Source organism: Sminthopsis crassicaudata, chromosome 1 (assembly GCF_048593235.1).
Source record: "Sminthopsis crassicaudata isolate SCR6 chromosome 1, ASM4859323v1, whole genome shotgun sequence".
In the NCBI taxonomy this organism is placed as follows: Eukaryota; Metazoa; Chordata; class Mammalia; order Dasyuromorphia; family Dasyuridae; genus Sminthopsis; species Sminthopsis crassicaudata.
In genome coordinates, this window is record NC_133617.1 from 191,802,072 (window position 1) to 191,819,966 (window position 17,895).

General features: G+C 33.9%; 1 protein-coding gene and 1 long non-coding RNA gene across 6 annotated transcripts in view; one reads left to right on the forward strand and one right to left on the reverse strand.

The window, feature by feature from the left end:
* LOC141546022 (uncharacterized) overlaps positions 1-4,775 on the forward strand; it is a 145,539-nt gene extending 140,764 nt beyond the window's left edge. The window contains exon 6 of the long non-coding RNA XR_012483212.1: positions 4,300-4,775. This is a non-coding gene — a long non-coding RNA (uncharacterized LOC141546022). The remainder of the gene's footprint in view (positions 1-4,299) is intronic.
* Positions 1-17,895, reverse strand: part of NFATC1 (nuclear factor of activated T cells 1) — a 202,702-nt gene that overhangs the window by 56,696 nt on the left and 128,111 nt on the right. For all 5 annotated transcript variants that reach the window (XM_074273459.1, XM_074273482.1, XM_074273467.1 and 2 more), the window contains exons 7-8: positions 14,949-15,004; positions 9,765-9,897 (exon numbers count right to left, since the gene is read on the reverse strand). In XM_074273459.1, the coding sequence (XP_074129560.1) occupies positions 9,765-9,897; positions 14,949-15,004 (189 nt within the window). The remainder of the gene's footprint in view (positions 1-9,764; positions 9,898-14,948; positions 15,005-17,895) is intronic.

Here is a 17,895-nt window from a genome sequence, read left to right on the forward strand (position 1 = left end):
TATGGGTTTAGTATCTGCATATACAGAAGTATATATGAGTGTACATCTTGCCTATAATCTGAAACAATACCATTATCTGAATGAAAAGAGATTTCTAAGTAATTCAGTTACTGGATGCTTTCCTTTTAATAGTTGTAAAATTATTAGACTGTTCAATGTAGTAAAGTGAAAGCAGGACAATTCATTGTAGATCCTTTAAATTAAGTATGTGTGTGGGAAATAATACAGGGGCATCTGCTATGCAAGCATGGGCTAATAAATTCATGTTATACTTTATATTTAAATGGCCATTTTGAAGTGTTAGAGTTCATTGAGTTCCAAATTATTATTCAAGCCATCTATTGAAATTTATTTATTTATTATTCATTTTATAAATGAATATTAGAAAAATACAATAACCTTAAACATGAAAGCTAGGGGGAGGAAAGACCAAATCTCTCACTGTGTGTGCTTTTAAATCTACCTTCCCAATCTGGGACAATTGACTGTGTCATTAAGTATAATCTGTTCTGGCAACATGAATGAGTTGTAAATAGACCTCAAAGATCTGAGATCTGAGTATTGGTGTTGGTGGTTAAGAGTTATGGAGAAAAGAGGGGAAGGCAGTGTTTAGGAGCCAATTGATCATTCCTGCTAAGAGCCAGATAAGTAAATTCAAGGATTTCAAAGAGCCAAACTTCACTTTTTACCACTTCCTAGACAAGATGCCTTTCAAAGATTATCTTTTTTAAATGTTCTGAGTTTTGTTTTTATTTTTATTTTTACTTCACTTATTCCCCTCTAAAGACAGTGGCCCTTCACTTTTCAAGATGAGTCACTTTATGTGATGCATTTTACAGCACAGCAGAAAAGATTTTTGTCCTAAATACAAGACCCTAATTCAGAGAAAACATTACTTTCTATAGCACTGACTCTTGAGGCAGATATTTTAATGAAAATTAAAAATAAATTCCAGAGTTCAAACAATGTTTTATATCACATGGAGAAAAGGTATGAGTAACCAGATTACGTGGCATAGCCTCAGTGCTTAATAAATGCTTTTTGACTGATTTTCTGAACTATCTGATGAAAAAGGCAAAAAGTTTCTCATTCTAAATTTTCCACTTCTTCTTCAGTTGCATCTTTATGCAGTCTCAATGTAGCTAATCCCATTGCATTTAATAAACCAGGCATTTTTCTTGATCTTAGAGAGAGGTTAGCTTTTGAATCCTCTCCCCATGAAAGGTAGTAGTAAGGTAGTGGTAAAGAAAATTGATCTCAGTCAGGAAAATCCATGTTTAAATCCAGTCTTGATATATACTGTCTGTGTGACTCTGAACAAGTTATTTAATCTCTCAACATTCTAAGCAACTAAAACTATCAGTTGTAGGAAAGATTTGTTCTATATTACTTCCACATTCGAATTCCCTATACTGATGAAATCATTTATAGGTCTTGGCCCTCAAAAACAAAACAAAACAAAACATACATAAATATGTTTATATTTATATAGCAAATATATATAAATATAAAAACAAACAAAAATATAAGTGTATATTTCCCAATTTAATGTGCCTAATTTTCCTGATACTTCCATGGGCCATGAGTTGAAATACAAGGTCAAGTCTATTATCAGTTAAATTGCTGATTCATCTTTTAAAGGTTACAACCCACAATCTTACAGGTGTGGATGACTCAATGTTTCACTGGGGAGGTCTTCTCAGTAGAAAATTAAGTGGAGATTTGACAATTATCCAATTAGGTTGATTGCTGGAGATGGTCAAAGTACACAATGAAGGCCAAAAGATACACTGATCAGATTTCTCCAAATAATTGCCAAACCTCTAATTTGTACTAAGTATGATTCAAAGATTCTTCCCTAGAGGGTATGCTTTCTTTCCAAGCAGCTGTGAAGAGTAAGATTTAGTTAGACTCTGGTCAGAAGGCACAAAAAGCCACAATGGGTGCAGTCTCCAGTAAGTTACAGCATATGGGAAATGTGACTTGAGGAGGGGGTGAGAATGTATTTTTTCAAAGAAACATTTATACAAGAAACTTCTCAAATATGCTCCCTGGAAAGTGACTTAATAGGGTAAGAAAAAGGGCAATTTATTCTGTCTGGAAGTATATAAATCTTTGTCAATTTGTTCAACGGAGACTTGTCTTGCACTGCTTGTACACACACACACACACACACACACACACACACACACATTTATGAATAGGCATCTTGGGTGTTCAGCTACTTTTGACTCACACTTCCTTTTGTTTTTGATGGCTTTTGCCCAGCATGATTGCTTAAAATAATACCCCTGCTCCCTCAGTGGTACTGCGAGTAGGTCTGATAAAGGGGTCACTGGATACTCTGTGGTTACCCTCAGTCTCCTTGCTATTATATCCCTCTCTGCCCATTCTATTTACCACCCAGTAAACCCACATGCCACTCCGTCTGCAGGGAAACAGACTCACTGTTGCTCATCATTCCCCAAACTAGGATCTCCTCATTATATTCCTTCACAAGCTTAGAACACTCATCTTTCAGTATGTAATTTGTCTCTTCTGCTCTACATACCTTTCCCTGTAGTTTAGAATTCAGTGTTAAATGAAGCATATAGGATTTTGAAAGTATTTGAAACTTCTTTTATTGACTTTTCTTGATGTCATATAGATATCTTTAAACCCTTTTCTTAAACTGAACTCTTCTCAAAGACCCAGAAACTTTCCCATCATCCAATCAGGATTCAAGTCAAGCAAACCACTTGACAGCAAATTCAGCATATATAGACCAAACAGAAACCACAGACTTTTCAAACAAAATGAATGAAGGAAACCCTATTTAAGACTAAATAATTTGCCAAAAAATTTGAAAGATAAAATTATATGAAAAATTAAAGAATGGTGGGAGAGAATATTAGCCTCTTGTTATGAAAAAGACAGGATTTTTCCAGATTTATATTTTTCTAATTTTGACTAGTAAATATAATCATCCTATGTCTATTCTTTTCTGTACAATTATTTCAAAATTTGTGCCTCTGTCTTTATTTCTTTGTCCATCTACTAAAATTAAAAAAAAATCCATAACAATTCTTAGGAAATTTAACAATGGTTCTAATCTTTTCTAGAGCAATATTTGTACTTATTAAATAATTTGTTTCTTTTCAAATACTAAGTAATACTCCAGAGGCATGAAAGATACAACATATCTTTGATATGATATATATATATATATATATATATATATATATATATATATATATATATATATATATATATATATATATATTACTACTTATAAGTTCAAGTGTAATACTTAGAAAGTTGGAGATGGAAAGCAGAATCCAGCACTTTTTATAATGTTCAAAGGATTGTAATAAAAGGAATATAAAGAAACAAAATGATCATTTCAAAAGCATGGACAGGACAGTCCCTTGAGCCAGCCTAACAATGAGTCCATGTGGATAGGCATGATTGGATCGGTTTGTGATCTGTGTCATGAACTGGCCATAAGTATTGTCTCTGTTACTAGAGCAGCAAAATCTAAGAGTTTTATTTTTGGTAGTCCAGATGTTTAATGTAAAGCCCTATATGTTCTTTTATTTAATGTAAAGTCTATGTTCTTTTATATAAAAATTGCTCCTCCACATGCCAGTGCCCACATATTCATTAAAGGGCAGGTGCAATCATGGCCTACACATTTGTTTTGGATATTTTGCTGGAATGAAAATTCAATTCTCTCAATTCTGTCAATAGTAAGTATGCTATGCTGGACTATTTTTTCCCCATCAAATGTTTTCAGAGTTCAGGCCACAACAAGAAAAGACAAAATAAGCATCACACAAAATATAGAACTGAATTTGATTTTTTGAGATACATCTCAGGAAGTCTGTAGTTATCGGAATAAATTCATGGCTACATTCCTAACTAGTAGAACTTTGGGCAAGTCAAGTTAACTTCTTGGATCCAATATCTAGTTTACTTGGATCATGAATATAAAATAATACTCATTGATACCGTCTAAACAAATGATTATACAGTGAGTCTGTCTGTGTTTGAATTGGTTTAAATTAGAATAATCCTTTACTACATATTAGTGAGCCTAGAAAGATATTGGACTCTTCCCACAGACACAAAAAAAGCATCAAGGAAAGCATTTCAACATTAATGGTTGGCAGAATGAGAGAGTATTAAAAGGAAGCACAAGAAAGCATCTTTTCTTTATGATATTCTAAAAAATATTGTGTTCCTGTGCTATAAAAAAAGAATATGGTGTCCCAATTCAAATGAATGCTTTGATACTTATTTTTTTTTTCATTTTAATAGGAAACAGGATTCATGCACAGTCATGGCTGATCTAGTTACAGTACTAAATGTCAAAGACAAAGATGCAACCAAAGAATAGCCTAAAAACAGTTATAAAAGTACATGGCACAAAAGTGAGCTATTTCAGTTCAAGGAAAGAGGTTTTAACCTGGAAAAGAAACATTCTCCAGAGTTAGCCAGTTCTCCATGTACTGGTGCCATTGGCCTAAAAGGAAATGCTTTATTGTATTAAATTATCTAAGAACTGAACAGTAAAGAAGAAAAGGGAAGGAGAGGAAAAGAAGAAAGTTGGATTTATCAGAAAAATCTTTGTGGGCATAACCTCCAGCATCCCATGACCATGTGTCTATCTGAAAAAAGTTGGGATTGAGACCCAGAGGTGGAAGAAGCAGCATCACCAAAGGATTTCCAGTTGAATCCATTACTTTACTTCTTTGACACAAAAGTTAAGTAAATGAACATTTAGAGCCAGTGTTAAGCTTTTAGAGTGCTTGGATTATTCTATTTGGGGATTAAGATATCCAGGAAAAAGATTTTTTCGGGGGGAGATAAGCAAAATGGAAAAGATGAAACTCAAAGATGCTATAAATGACTCAGTGGGTATAAGGAGAATAATGTGTGCTAGGAGCACCATGTGCTGTACTTATTCAGTATGTGCTGACTGTTTTATAATTCAAACTACAAACTCCAATTATTTATTTTGATAGTTTCTTTTTGACAAGCCACCTCAGAACATTTACATTGATGCTATGTCACTGGTTGGTGCATTGAACAACATGACCAAAAGTGAATTTCTTGAGTTTGCAACCTGTTAGATATCTGAACTTCAAAAGGATCAGAACATAAGTTCTATGGAACTAGGTGTGAAAACTTCAGAAGACTCTTCTGTAATGCAATCTTTATATCTTAATTGTTTACAAATTCAAATATACAAATCTGTTATTTATTCATCCAATAAGCATTTATTAGACACCTATGACATACCAGATTCTAGGGAACCTAGGGAAAATGTGGAATATTTCCTGATCCTATGGAGTGGGAAAGGCAAAATTATTATCTTGGAGATACTGATTTTCTCTTCTATGTAGTTATAAGTTATGGAGTTCCAAAGGCCTTTAAAAATCTTGAGATTAAGAATCAAAGAGGTTCTTACAAACCAGGTAGTCCAATTTCTTCATTTTACAAATGAGGAAACACTCTCAAAAGATGAAGTGATTTACTCTCATACAGATTTTTAAAAATAAAATTACTCAAACCAAGTCCTCTAATATTCCAGATCTACTCTTCTTTCCTTCCTTATATCTTTCCACCTGAATAATCTGAACACAGTATGTAAGGAGAGGTTTTAGTTTCTCTCACAGTACTTCTTGAGAGAAGAAGAGAGGAAGGGCATGTAGGGCACTGAAGGGTACCACTACCATTTCTGACTGAAATGATACCGTTCTATCTTTGACTCAAAATTCACCATCAGAGAAACAAGAATTCCATCCCTTAAAATTGTCTCATTTTAGATAAATTTTGTTGCTTATTGATTTAACTATTCTGATAATTGATACTTATCTATGATAAAAGTGAAATAGCGAAATAAGCAAGTTCCTTGATTACATATATAAAAGTAAATATGTTGTATTGATCTTGTCACTGACCAAGAAGGACAGTGAAGCTTCTTTCTTTCTTTTAGGATGAGTGGTGCTTATCCTGAATGTACATCTTTTAGTTTGGGGACTTCTAAATAAAGCCTTTTAGGCTTTTGTCATACTCTATTATTACAAATTATCTTGGAGATAATTTTTGAGTGTGACCTGTCCACTCAAGGACCTACCTTTCTACTTTTAAAGGCCTGATAAAGGTAATCTGCTATGATTCTCCAAATCTTTGTTGTTGAAACTGTGGACCACGAGCCTTTGAGTTTGTTACTCGATACTCAAAAGAACAATGTAAATGTGGATAGGTCCCAAAAAATAATCTCACAAGATTTCCATCTCAAAAGCTAGATACTCCCCAAACTCAAACCTTTGACTCCTCTGAGACCTCACCACAGGTTAAAGCTCTTTTATATTTGTAATTCTAAATTTCAAGAGCATTAAAATAATTTCTCAGAACTGCTAATATTTCTGGCAGAATCTTTGTTTTATGACGTCTATGTAATTATGACTAAGTGTCAAGGAAAATTTCCTTTCAGGGGGTTGTATTTAGTATTCTTAAGGAAAACAATGACAAGTTTTTTTAAATTAATACAAATGTTCTTTGCATGCAAAAATCTGTCATGATACCCATTTTTTTCCTATCTTGTACTATGATTATTTTCCCCTGGAAGCTGAATGCAAAAAATTTTCAGTCAGAAATGCACATACCTTTTGATGTACATTCAATAGGCAACTGTGCTCAAGTTAAACATTTTATCATCTTCTAGTGGAAGAATCCATTTGGTTTTAAAAGCCAGTCTACCCAAAGATCCACCAACCACAATCAAAAGTTGTGCCATAAGTTCAATAGGATTTTGCATTTCTGGTTGTTTTCCTTCAATCTTACCAATGTAACATTTTAATGTAGAAAGTGAGCTGCCAGCACAAGACATGGGGAATGAAAATGAGGTGTGGCAGCTAAATGTCATCGTGGGCAAATTGCTGATTGTGTTTATCTGCTGCCAAGCAGTAAGAAGATAATTTTAGAGCTGAGACAGGAAGTGGAGGAGGCTGATGACAGAGATGTGAGCCCTACTCACCATTTTCATAAGCAAACAAAACACTTTCCACACTTTCATTCCACGATGTTGTGAAACTCTAAGAAGATTGCATTTAACCAAGGGCAGTGAAAGTCCCCACCTGAGTAGTATAAAGGTTTTAGCATTAAATAGCTTTCAACATATCAGTGACATAAATTGGCCAGTACATGGAGTTATCTTTAAGAAATGGTGTTCTTTGAAAGAAAGTTTCTCTTTTTAATATTAAGCAGAGAATTGGTGAGAATTGGGACATAACAAATAGTGAACACATCTGTGTTGACCAGCTTACTGTTTTGGCCTAGTTCTTGGTCTAGTGATGATATCTCAGGCTAGAAAATACTGCCAACCAAGGAAGAAAGGAACGAAGGAAGAAAAGAAGGAAATAAAGAAAAAGGGATACAAGAAGAGGGAAAAATACAATAACAGGATCCCTAGTTACACCTACTTTAGAAATCTCAGAGGATTCTGATCTATTCATATTATCTAAATTTTACATGCTTCTCTATATAAGCCTCTTAATCAATAGAGCATTAAGGGATTATACTTTATATTTTGACTCCACATTTTATGATGTTAGGATTGATTTATCAAACCCAACTCACCAAGTGCACTTAAAAAACACATTAAAAATTAGCAAGCTATGTTTCAGCTTTTGTCATTGACAAATATTTAAGTTTATGGTTAAAAAATGAAGCATATATAAATAAACTGAGGTAGGCAAACCTAGCAAAAAAAAAAATGGAAGGGAGAATGTCATTATCAACAATTTTGTTTTTTAAAAAAAGAAAACCAAGTATACCCTACAAGAAGGATGGTCATTGTTTCATAATTAACATTACTAAATTGACCCAATTTGAAAGAATCTATATTTGGAGGGCTTCTTGAGATCAAAATTCTCAGTTCAGAGTCCAGTTCCACTAAAAACAGTATGATTGTGGCTGGACCTCTGAAACCAATAGTTCCAGGGCTTTTACTTTCATTAGGTCTAACAATGTAACACTTTGGTCTCCCCATCACCACACAAAAAAGGCCAAGGAAGTCACTCTATTATTTCTATACTACATCCACTGAATGCAAGTCTAAAGTCTAAAAGCCTCATGACATCCTAGTGTAACCTAAGGCCATAGAAATGTACTCCCAAGATTAGAGTATAAAAATAAAAATGGTTTCCATTCTAATTCCATTTTCCAAATGTAATCTCTTCTTATGAGACCTCACTTTTATTTTTCAGTGTTTCATTTTGTATCTAACACACTCTCTTTGATAAGAACAAATCCTTTAAAGCAATTGAAAAGCAGATCACTTTCATTTACATAGATATGCTGTACCTTACTTCAAGAATGTCTAACTCATCTGTAAATTATGAGTGAACTCCCAGTCTATAAATCCTAAAGGGACAAGGGAACAAATTAAACCATGGAAATCTTTTAAATGTCAACATGCTGACAGTCACATGCATCCTTTCTTCTATTTTCAAAACACTATCTTGGTGATATTTCTGCAGCAAAAGCACATCAATCTAATCATAGAAGATTTCACTGATGTTTGTCTGATATAACACTTAGCCCTAACTGTTCAATCAACATAGAGATGTTAGGGTTTTCTTCTTAGCTGGAACACTTTAAGTACCATTTAACATTCAAAGCACAAAAATGCCATTGCCGTATTCTCGAGATTTCCTTAAGAGATCTGAGTGCTTTTACAATGAGTTTTAGGGTGCCTTTCTTTTTAAAATGACAACAGTTAAAATTTTCAGAACATAAAGATACACAAAATTTTTAATAATTGTGGCTATACAAGTTAAAATTGCCTATGTGAAATACAAGACTTTTAACTCAATTAAGTGAAAAGCTAGAAATTTTGGCCCTACTGGATGAATGCCAGGCTTAACACAATCAACATGATTCATTCCTGCTGACAGGAGCCTTGGTACAAGTGGTCACAAATAGGTACAGATTTGGGAATATACATTTTTTTGTGATTTCCCTTTCTTTGCCACTTCCTGGGTTATTAGGAGTCAAAGAAATTGGTATTTTCTTAAAATATATACCCTGAAAAGTCCATAAGGTTAATTGCTATTATGGGAGTTCAAAAGGGCTATCTACAATCTTTTAAAACAGGCAATCAACAATGAAAGGACATGTTTTGATTACACAAAAAGTTCTCCCATCTCAAATTCTGCCCATTACAGTGACATTAAATTCCCAATGACTGGGGTATAAGACGGAATATTAGCATGAGCATAAAATCACCATTGAAGTAAAGTGACCAAATAAGGTGTTGGCCTTAAGACATTATAACAAATGTTTATTTCTAAAGGCATCTACAAAGGAATTATAAGTATTTTCTTTTCCATCTGAAAGATCTATACAATTTTATATATACAGCAGCTTTATGACTGCTGAAGGGCACAGAGAATTCGTGCTGAGCAGGGAGTAGAGTGGAGGTGTCTGCTATATATTTGGAGGCCACCAGCAGAGAGAGAGATCAGCAATCTTCCCTCAGGTAACACCCAACAATTTTTTTTAGAAAGGAAAATACACTTTCCTCTGCATTTCAGAGGAAATTGAGGAGACAGTCTTGCTAAGCAGGCTGAAACATAGGTTTTTACTCCCCAGTGTAGCACAGGTTACATTGTATTGCACCAACTTCATGAAGTGTTCCATTTTTTTCTACATCTTTTAGAAAAAACATCCAAATCTTTCATTTCCAGTGCTTAATGTTAGAAATATATTGTTACCATTTGCAGGAAGGTAGGTGAAATGCTGGTACTGGCTTCTCTTTCTCTTTCCATTGCAGACATAGAAATTAACCTGAACAGGACTGGTAATTCTCTGATTGCGAAAAGGTGGTATCTCAACCACCAGTGAATTCTGAAATGAGAATGATACAAAAGGAAAGGCACCAATCAGTATTTTATCAATGAAGATGATAATAATAATAATTAGAATGTCTACATATGATCCTTTGAAATTTTCATGAAAATCTTTTTTAAAAGAATGAAAGCAACCTAATTAGCCATGTTAGTGAAGGGAAGTAGAGAGGAAACAAATTAGAATGATAGAATGGAGTAGAAGTCTTGGATTAAGGAAAATATGAATTCAAGTGTTGCCTTTAATTTATGGGTATGTAATTGTGGGCAAAGCCATTGGAGTCTTAGTGCTTCTAAGCAACCTTCTAAGACACATTTCAAAGGAGTTGATCTGCATGGGTCAACACCAGACAATTCTTTACATTTAAATCAAAGATCTATACCAATTTGAAGGGAAAGGGGACTTGAGGAATGAGCATTTATTAAGCACTTTCTATAAGCCAACCACTATCAAGTTTTACAAATATTTCTCTTTCTATATATCACTAACTACCACATGCTAGATAAGCTATCCCTCAATTATTATCATCTCTTTCTTCCCAATATCAGAATATTTATTCATCTGTGTTTTGTTGAGGCTAACCAAAACTTAGTTGCTGAGTAATGGGTAAGGGGTCATTTTAGAATGAATGATGAGAAGGCAAAAGATCAAGGCTATATGGGGGGAAATATAATCTGGAATTAACAATATGCCGGAAAGAAAACTCTACATGGTTTTAATTCTTTGCTTCAATTTCTGGACAAATCTGATCAAGCATTTATTATGTACCAGGAACTGTCTTAAGTACTGGAGATAAAAAAAAGACAAAATAATAAGAAAACCATAACACCACAGTCTTGGGAATATTTATGATGCCCATCAGATTTCTCTTCCTACTACCTTAGTTATATGCTTTAAGAGGATTCAGAATGAATCTTCCTTATTTTAGATCTATAGTCCCTAGACCAATGTGAAGAAAAAGAAAAAAAAAACACAACCAATATAGGTATTTACTAGTGGAAAATATTGGGCCACAGGTTCTGACAAAGGCTCTTGAATTTTTATGTGGAAGGTGGCTGATCACAAATAAGGCCATCTTTTTACACAAAATTTTAGACAAATTGATTACATCTTTCTAGAGATACCATGGCAATGTTGATATTATACAATTAAAAAAAATTATGGTCTGGGCATTAAGAGAGCAGGGATCTTTCTAGTCCAATTCTGCATTTCTTAAGTCACTTAATGCCTGTTTAAAACTCAGTGACAGAGTAACTTTATGAATCCAAGTATTTGGGATCCAAGTTCAGTGCTCTTTCCACTGAACTTTTTGATTTCTTTGAGATAAATGGTCATCTGTAATGATAACAATAGCTAATATTTATATATTGCTTTAACATTTGAAAAATGCATTACATATGATACCTTACTTGATCTTCCATACAAATCTAGAAGGTAGGTGCTATCATTAATCCCATTTTACAAATGAAGGAACTGAGACTGAGATGTTGTTAGATGATTAACCCAATGCTACAAAGGTACTAAATCTGGCAGGAGCTGAACTTATGTCTTCCTGATTTTGGATCAAGCATCTCATTGTTTCTGCCATTTGACTGTCTCTACAAAGTATCTTTGATGTAATGTCACATGACTAATTTTTAATAAAAAAGAAGAGTGAAAAGTTTAAGAAAAAGCCCTTCTATTTACTTCTTTTGTTAAATTTGTTTGGGCTTAAAGGAGTTCTTAACAGATCCATACCTTGAATATTTTGCTCCTTTTATCAAAGATGGGAAGCATTGGTCAAATGGTAGAGAGGATATATACTTTAAGAAACATATAAGCATCATAAAATTCAAAGCTGAACACATCCCTTTTCTTTACAAATGATGAACCAAAGGTCCAATGCAATTTCCCCATTTCATATAATAAATGGTGGTGTGAGGAGTTGATCCAAGTCAATGTACTTTTAATACTGTGCTCTTTCAATCAAATGTAATATATGGTAATAAGTTAAAACTCTATTTACTAGCTATACATTCTTACTATTTGCAGACTTCCTTACTGATGAGGCTCAGAGAATTTGAATAGCTTTGCCCATGGTCACTGCAAACTCTGAAGTCAGAGATGGAATTTTCACCACCTATTCTTCCTGATTCCTAACTCTAATACTCTAAGCAGACATTAGGAGGGTGCAATGGACTAAATCTGGGTCTGATTTCAAATCTTAATTCAACTTCTTACTAGCTGTGGACTCCTAAGCAAATCACCACTCTCTACTTTAATTTAATTATCTGTAAAGTGGGAATACTAATAACACCTACCTCCCAGGATTCTTGTGAGGATCAAATGACTTAATATATATAAAGCTTTTTACAAACTTTAAAAAGCTGCACAAATACTGGTTACCATATTTAATACATCACATTTATTTTAAAACATACAAAAGGAAAAATAAAAAAATAAGAAATTTTACGTTCATAGAAAAGACAGTGAAAGAATAATGAATAATGAATATATGTATTTATCTTGGCTTTAAAAAACAAGACAACTTATACGTGAAAATCAGAATGGGAAAACTATTAAAAATAGGAGAAGGAAGTTATGATTATTTGCAACAGAAAATTATTTACTTAACCTGGATATATCAAAAAGCAAACATTTAGGATGAAAGTAGAAGCAGAGATAGTAGACAATGACTTGGAAGAATAGAAAGATGGAGTGTTCTGGGGACACATACATACAGTGTTTGGTCTTTCTGCATATCAACTGAAGGAACACCATGCATGAGTTCCCATTAGTAAATGAAGTATAGTAAACAATAGCTCCCAATGGAAGAGAAGATGGTCAGCTTCCAATGTCTTCCACAGTCCAACCACATAGACATAAAGAGCTAGTGAGCTACACAAAATAGAGTCTGATTCTCTATGTTTATGGCTTCCTTTACTTACTACCAAATTCCCTTGGCACATGTGTGATCAGGACACAACCACTGGCCTGGTGGCTGGATGTCACCATTCCTTCACTGAAGTACCTACTCTTTGAGATTTCTTAACATCATCTCCAGGGCAGGTAAGTAGTATAGCTGATAAGAGTTCCAGGCCTAGAATCAGGAAGACTCATCTTCTTAAGTTCAAATCTGGCCTGAAACACTTACTAACTGTGTGACCCTTAACCCTGTTTGACTCAGTTTCCTTATCTCTAAAATGAGGTGGAGAAGAAAATGGCAAACCATTTCAGTATTTTTGCCAAGAAAACCCCATACAAATGATTCAGAACAGTGGACAAAATAAATATTAGTTCAACATTTACTCTCATGGTGGCTTGTTCATTATTATAAAGAATAAACTGACAACTGCTGTAATTATATAAGAAGGTTAACATAGAGATGAATAATATATGAAAGTAAGGAAGAAAGTAAGCTTTTGTTACTTGTATGAGTAAAATCAGGGATTGATCCCAGTATACATAAGATCACAGATTTATATATTAGACTAGGTAGCCCAGGCCATTCCCATATTTTGTACTTGAAGAAGCTAAAGCTCAGAGAACTTAAGGGGTTTGTCCAACATTAATAAAGGCAATGGATAACAAAAGTGGGATCTGAATTTACATTCTCTGTCCTGTTTTCAGTATAGTTCTGAAGGAAATTGGAGCCTAAGGAAGCATTGGAAAAGTAAAATCAGTTAAAAAAAAAAGTAAAAAAAGTAAAATTGGGAAAGTAAATCAGTATTGCTAATTAGTGAACAAAAACTTATCAACCACATAAGCTTTAAATCAACTTGATCTTTCCAATGGAGGAACAACAACAACAACAACAAAAAAAAAAACCTTACATTACTGATCACCCAAAAATCATTAATCACCAAAGGTGATCAATCAATCAACAAATATTTATTAAATACCTATTAAGTATTAACTGAGCTAGTTTCTTTGAGGGATACAAAATAAAACTGAAATACAATTTTTTAAGATAAGTGGTTATTTGTAAAACTGAAGGAAAAAATTAAAAAAATAATAGTTACAAAATATATTACAAATTTATTCCTCCCTTTTAATTAATTAAATTTAATTTGTAGGCAAATCCAATGAGTAAATTTGTCAAGTAAGGCTATGTCTGAGGTGGTGTCTATTTTACATCTAAAACAAAAGTAACTAATAAAAAAAATCATCATGTGCTCTATAGAAAAGATTAATAATAATCTATTGCTCAAGAGAGTTATTGAAATATTGGTCTAAGAACCAATTTATCTATAGGACAGGGGATACACCCCACTGAAGAGCAGGTCAATTTTGAGAGTCTCAAAGTCTTCTTTCCCAGGGGAGTTGGAGGGAAGAGTAGTACTCATTTTGGGGAATCCCCTATGCCTTAGTCTCTTTGCTGACATTGAAGAAACTGTGATAAAGAAAGCAGAAAAGTATACATGCATCCATGTGCAAAGGATGGAAAACATATTTCAAGAATTTCAGGTTTTGAGATTTTATACACACACACACACACATACACATAACACACACACATGTGTTTGTAACCCCACTTGGGCTTTTCTTGCAAACATAATGAAGTGATTTTATATTTTCTTCTCCACCTCTTTTTACAGGAAGGAAACGGAGGCAAACAGAACCCTGACTTGCCCAGGATCACACAGCTAGTACACATCTGAGCTCAACCTTGAACTCAGGAAAATAAGTCTTCATGACTTGAGGCACTCTATCCACTGTGCCACCTAGTTAGTCACTTCATATTTTTTTAGTGCTATCCATTTTGTCCCCAAATCATTTTACAAAGCATTTCCAGGAGGACCAACTCACATCTCTTGGTCCATATGGCTGCTGTTACCATGATTATTCTTCACATTATTTAGCTTCATTTTAGCACTTGTTTCACAGAGTGTTTTACAATCATTTTTATGACTTGTTCATGCCCTATCTATTATTTTTATTAGTTGTTCTATTTTACTAAAGAAACAATGTGCCAAAGTTAAGGAAACTAATTCTATTCTAGCTAGATGCTACAGAAACATGTAAGAGCATGTATTTTTTTTTTAATGGCAGTATATTTAAGGAATACTTACTGGCTTACACATTTCTTTGTCAGTTTTTGCTTCCATTTCCCACACATGGTGACCATCTAAAAGGAAAAGACAGAAATAAATCTATCCTTTTGTGCATATATTTCTATCCTCCCCCATTCTCTCCCCTTAAATCCATATAAATAACAGTAGTATTTTCATTGTGCAGCCAACATTAGAACTCAGTGATAGGAAAAACTTTTCCTGATTCTTGGATGACTTCTTTCTAGATTAAACAACAAACATTAGTAAGAATCTATTGTATAGAAAGCACTAAGTTGTTTATAGGAGAATATACAATTTAGATAAGACATGGTTCTGGCCTGCATGAAGCTTACAGTACAGTTTGACCAGATAACTATAATGCATGATGTTCCATAATCATTATCTAAGACATCAGTTTCAATGAAGTAGTTAGCTTGCAACTACCCTAACACCGAATACTAACACAGGCCTTAAAGAGAAAATATAGGTTCTTAAGAAATCATTTAAGCTAGGTATATTCATCATACTAGAGCCCATAGTCCCCAGGGACTAGATTCCCTTTTAACAATGAGCATGTTACTGGTCACAGAACTGGTGATCTTCAAATTTAGTTAATGGTTCTATCCCATTATAATCAAAACCGGCAATAACAGAATGTCTAAATCCATATCAATCTATCTGAAGAGAAATGAGAAACATGAAAATTCAGGCTGGCCCAAAAACTAATTGTGTCTCTGTCCATCAGTAGAAAGAGAACATTTGGAGAGGTATGAGCTCTTCTGTCTTATCAGAGATGCCATTATAATAAATGAGGAAATGACACTCATGATGTTTTTTTGTATATTTATTGGCATATTCAGGTGTGCAAATACAAATACAAATTCACTTGAACTTTAACCCAGAATTATTTGCATGGTGGACTTTCTTTAAGGAAAAAAATCGGTTCAAGGTACTTATAAATGAACTTTTTGTTTTTTATTTTCTACTATGCTCAACATAGAGGTGTCACTTTTAGGGGCATCTAATGAATACCTGCAAAACAATAGTCTGTGTATAGAAACATCACTCTGGAAAATAGGATGTTATGAAAATGGCATTAAGTTATTATTTTTAAACTGACAAGTAAAAATGATGGTGTTGATTACTTACAAAGAAATTTACCTCCATCTCCTACCCCTTCAATCTTTTACCTTTAGCTAAAATGAAGTGATATCCTAAAAAAAATTTAATGTAATCACAATTTATTAAACCACCTATTAATATATATATTTATATGGATTAAAATCTATACTGATGAAAGAAGTGAATATTCCCAGAGAATGAATCATGAATCTCTGCAATGCTGGAATATATTTATATGTAGCCTATATTTCTCTTTATGTTTTTTTTTTCTAAAGGAGAAAATATATACCTTTTTCAAAGTGCAAAACAAAATAAGATCAGAGAAATCCCTTCAGAAGTTATTTATTGGAGGAAATATGTCAGGTATACCAATGCCCAGAATCCTCTGATACCAAGTTTCAAACATGCCAAAATTGCACAAACTTCCCAAGGTTATCAAATCAAAGTACACAATTCATTCACCAGATGAATCCACTAAATCAATGATTAGTCTCTTGGGTAGAGGACCCAACTTTCCTACAGGAAAAAATACTGTGAAGCTAAAAATAAACTTAGTTGCTCTTGAAGACATCAGAATTTTGACAGCTCTGCAAAAGTTCCAAAGTTCAGGCCTGCTCAAGAACTTTGGCCAAAGGACTATATTTTTTACTCTAGCCATATGTCCTAGTGGTCAGGAATGCTTTCCTGGCTTTGAAAAAGGATGGCTAGAATTTTGTATTGATTTATTCTTAGTCCTAGTTTCTCTCTTATAAAGAGACTATATGATCTAGGATCCTATCTAGGATTCTGTCTTGGAGCCCTGAAAGGCTTTCCCCTTCTCTTCTACTTTTTTTTTTAATCTAAGTTATTCTTTATATGACTAATCCTCTATTAATTCTCTTTGACACTAACCTACAAGCTTTTGAAATTTTATTATGACAAAGCACAAGTTTGTTCAAAAAACCATTTTAGGTGTTATAATCTAAACTGTTAGAGAAAAATTCCGACCAGTGTTTAGTCTTTACCTATCAACTAGAAGCTAAGAATCATAGTTTGGGTTTCAGTAAGAAATTCTCTTGAGAATGTCCAGACCCTTACTGTTCAAAAAGGGGGGGCAGAAGGATTGCGGGGAGAGTAAGAATCAGAGAGAGAAAAGAGAAATAGAGGACTCATTAAAAGTTAGTGACATTTCATTTAACAAAAACATAAGGAGGAGAAGCTGTTATGAAGCAGAGACAAAAAAAAAAGTAGACAATTCCTCATGTTACGTCTGGTGAACCAAGAGGGAAATCTCAACGCCCACGAACTGGGACCTAATCCAGGAGGGAAACCTTAGACCACTACGTCAACCTCTTACAGTAAACATGTTTTGCAGGTTTATACAATTTAAAAGAAAAAAAATACATTGGGTTAGGAACAGTTTGTGAGGGTCTAACTGGTAAAGAAATTTGCCTATGGAGGAGAAAAGAATTTTCTCCCAATTCAATAAGCATGTGGGATACCTTTCTTCTTGTCAGAATGTGCCTAAGAAGTGAGGCTTGATAAACCACAAAAGTTTCCATTGTAAGCTTGCCACATCTGCATTGGCCTGGCTGGTTTAGGGCCCAAGGCAACTCCCTGCCTGGCCAGGCACCAACAAAAGTACACCAGAGCAATTTATACCTTTCCAAAATGCAAATAATTCAAATTACAGACATAACACAAAGCTGAAGCAGACACATTTCAGGCATTCCCGTTAAAAGGTTTGCTCTCTGGACCCACCAAAATATATGTGAAGCTTTGAAGGACTAGTTCTTGGGGCTTTCCCCTAGTCAATCTGATGGGGGAAATGAAAAGCCGTTTCATACACTGGCTTCAATTTTGC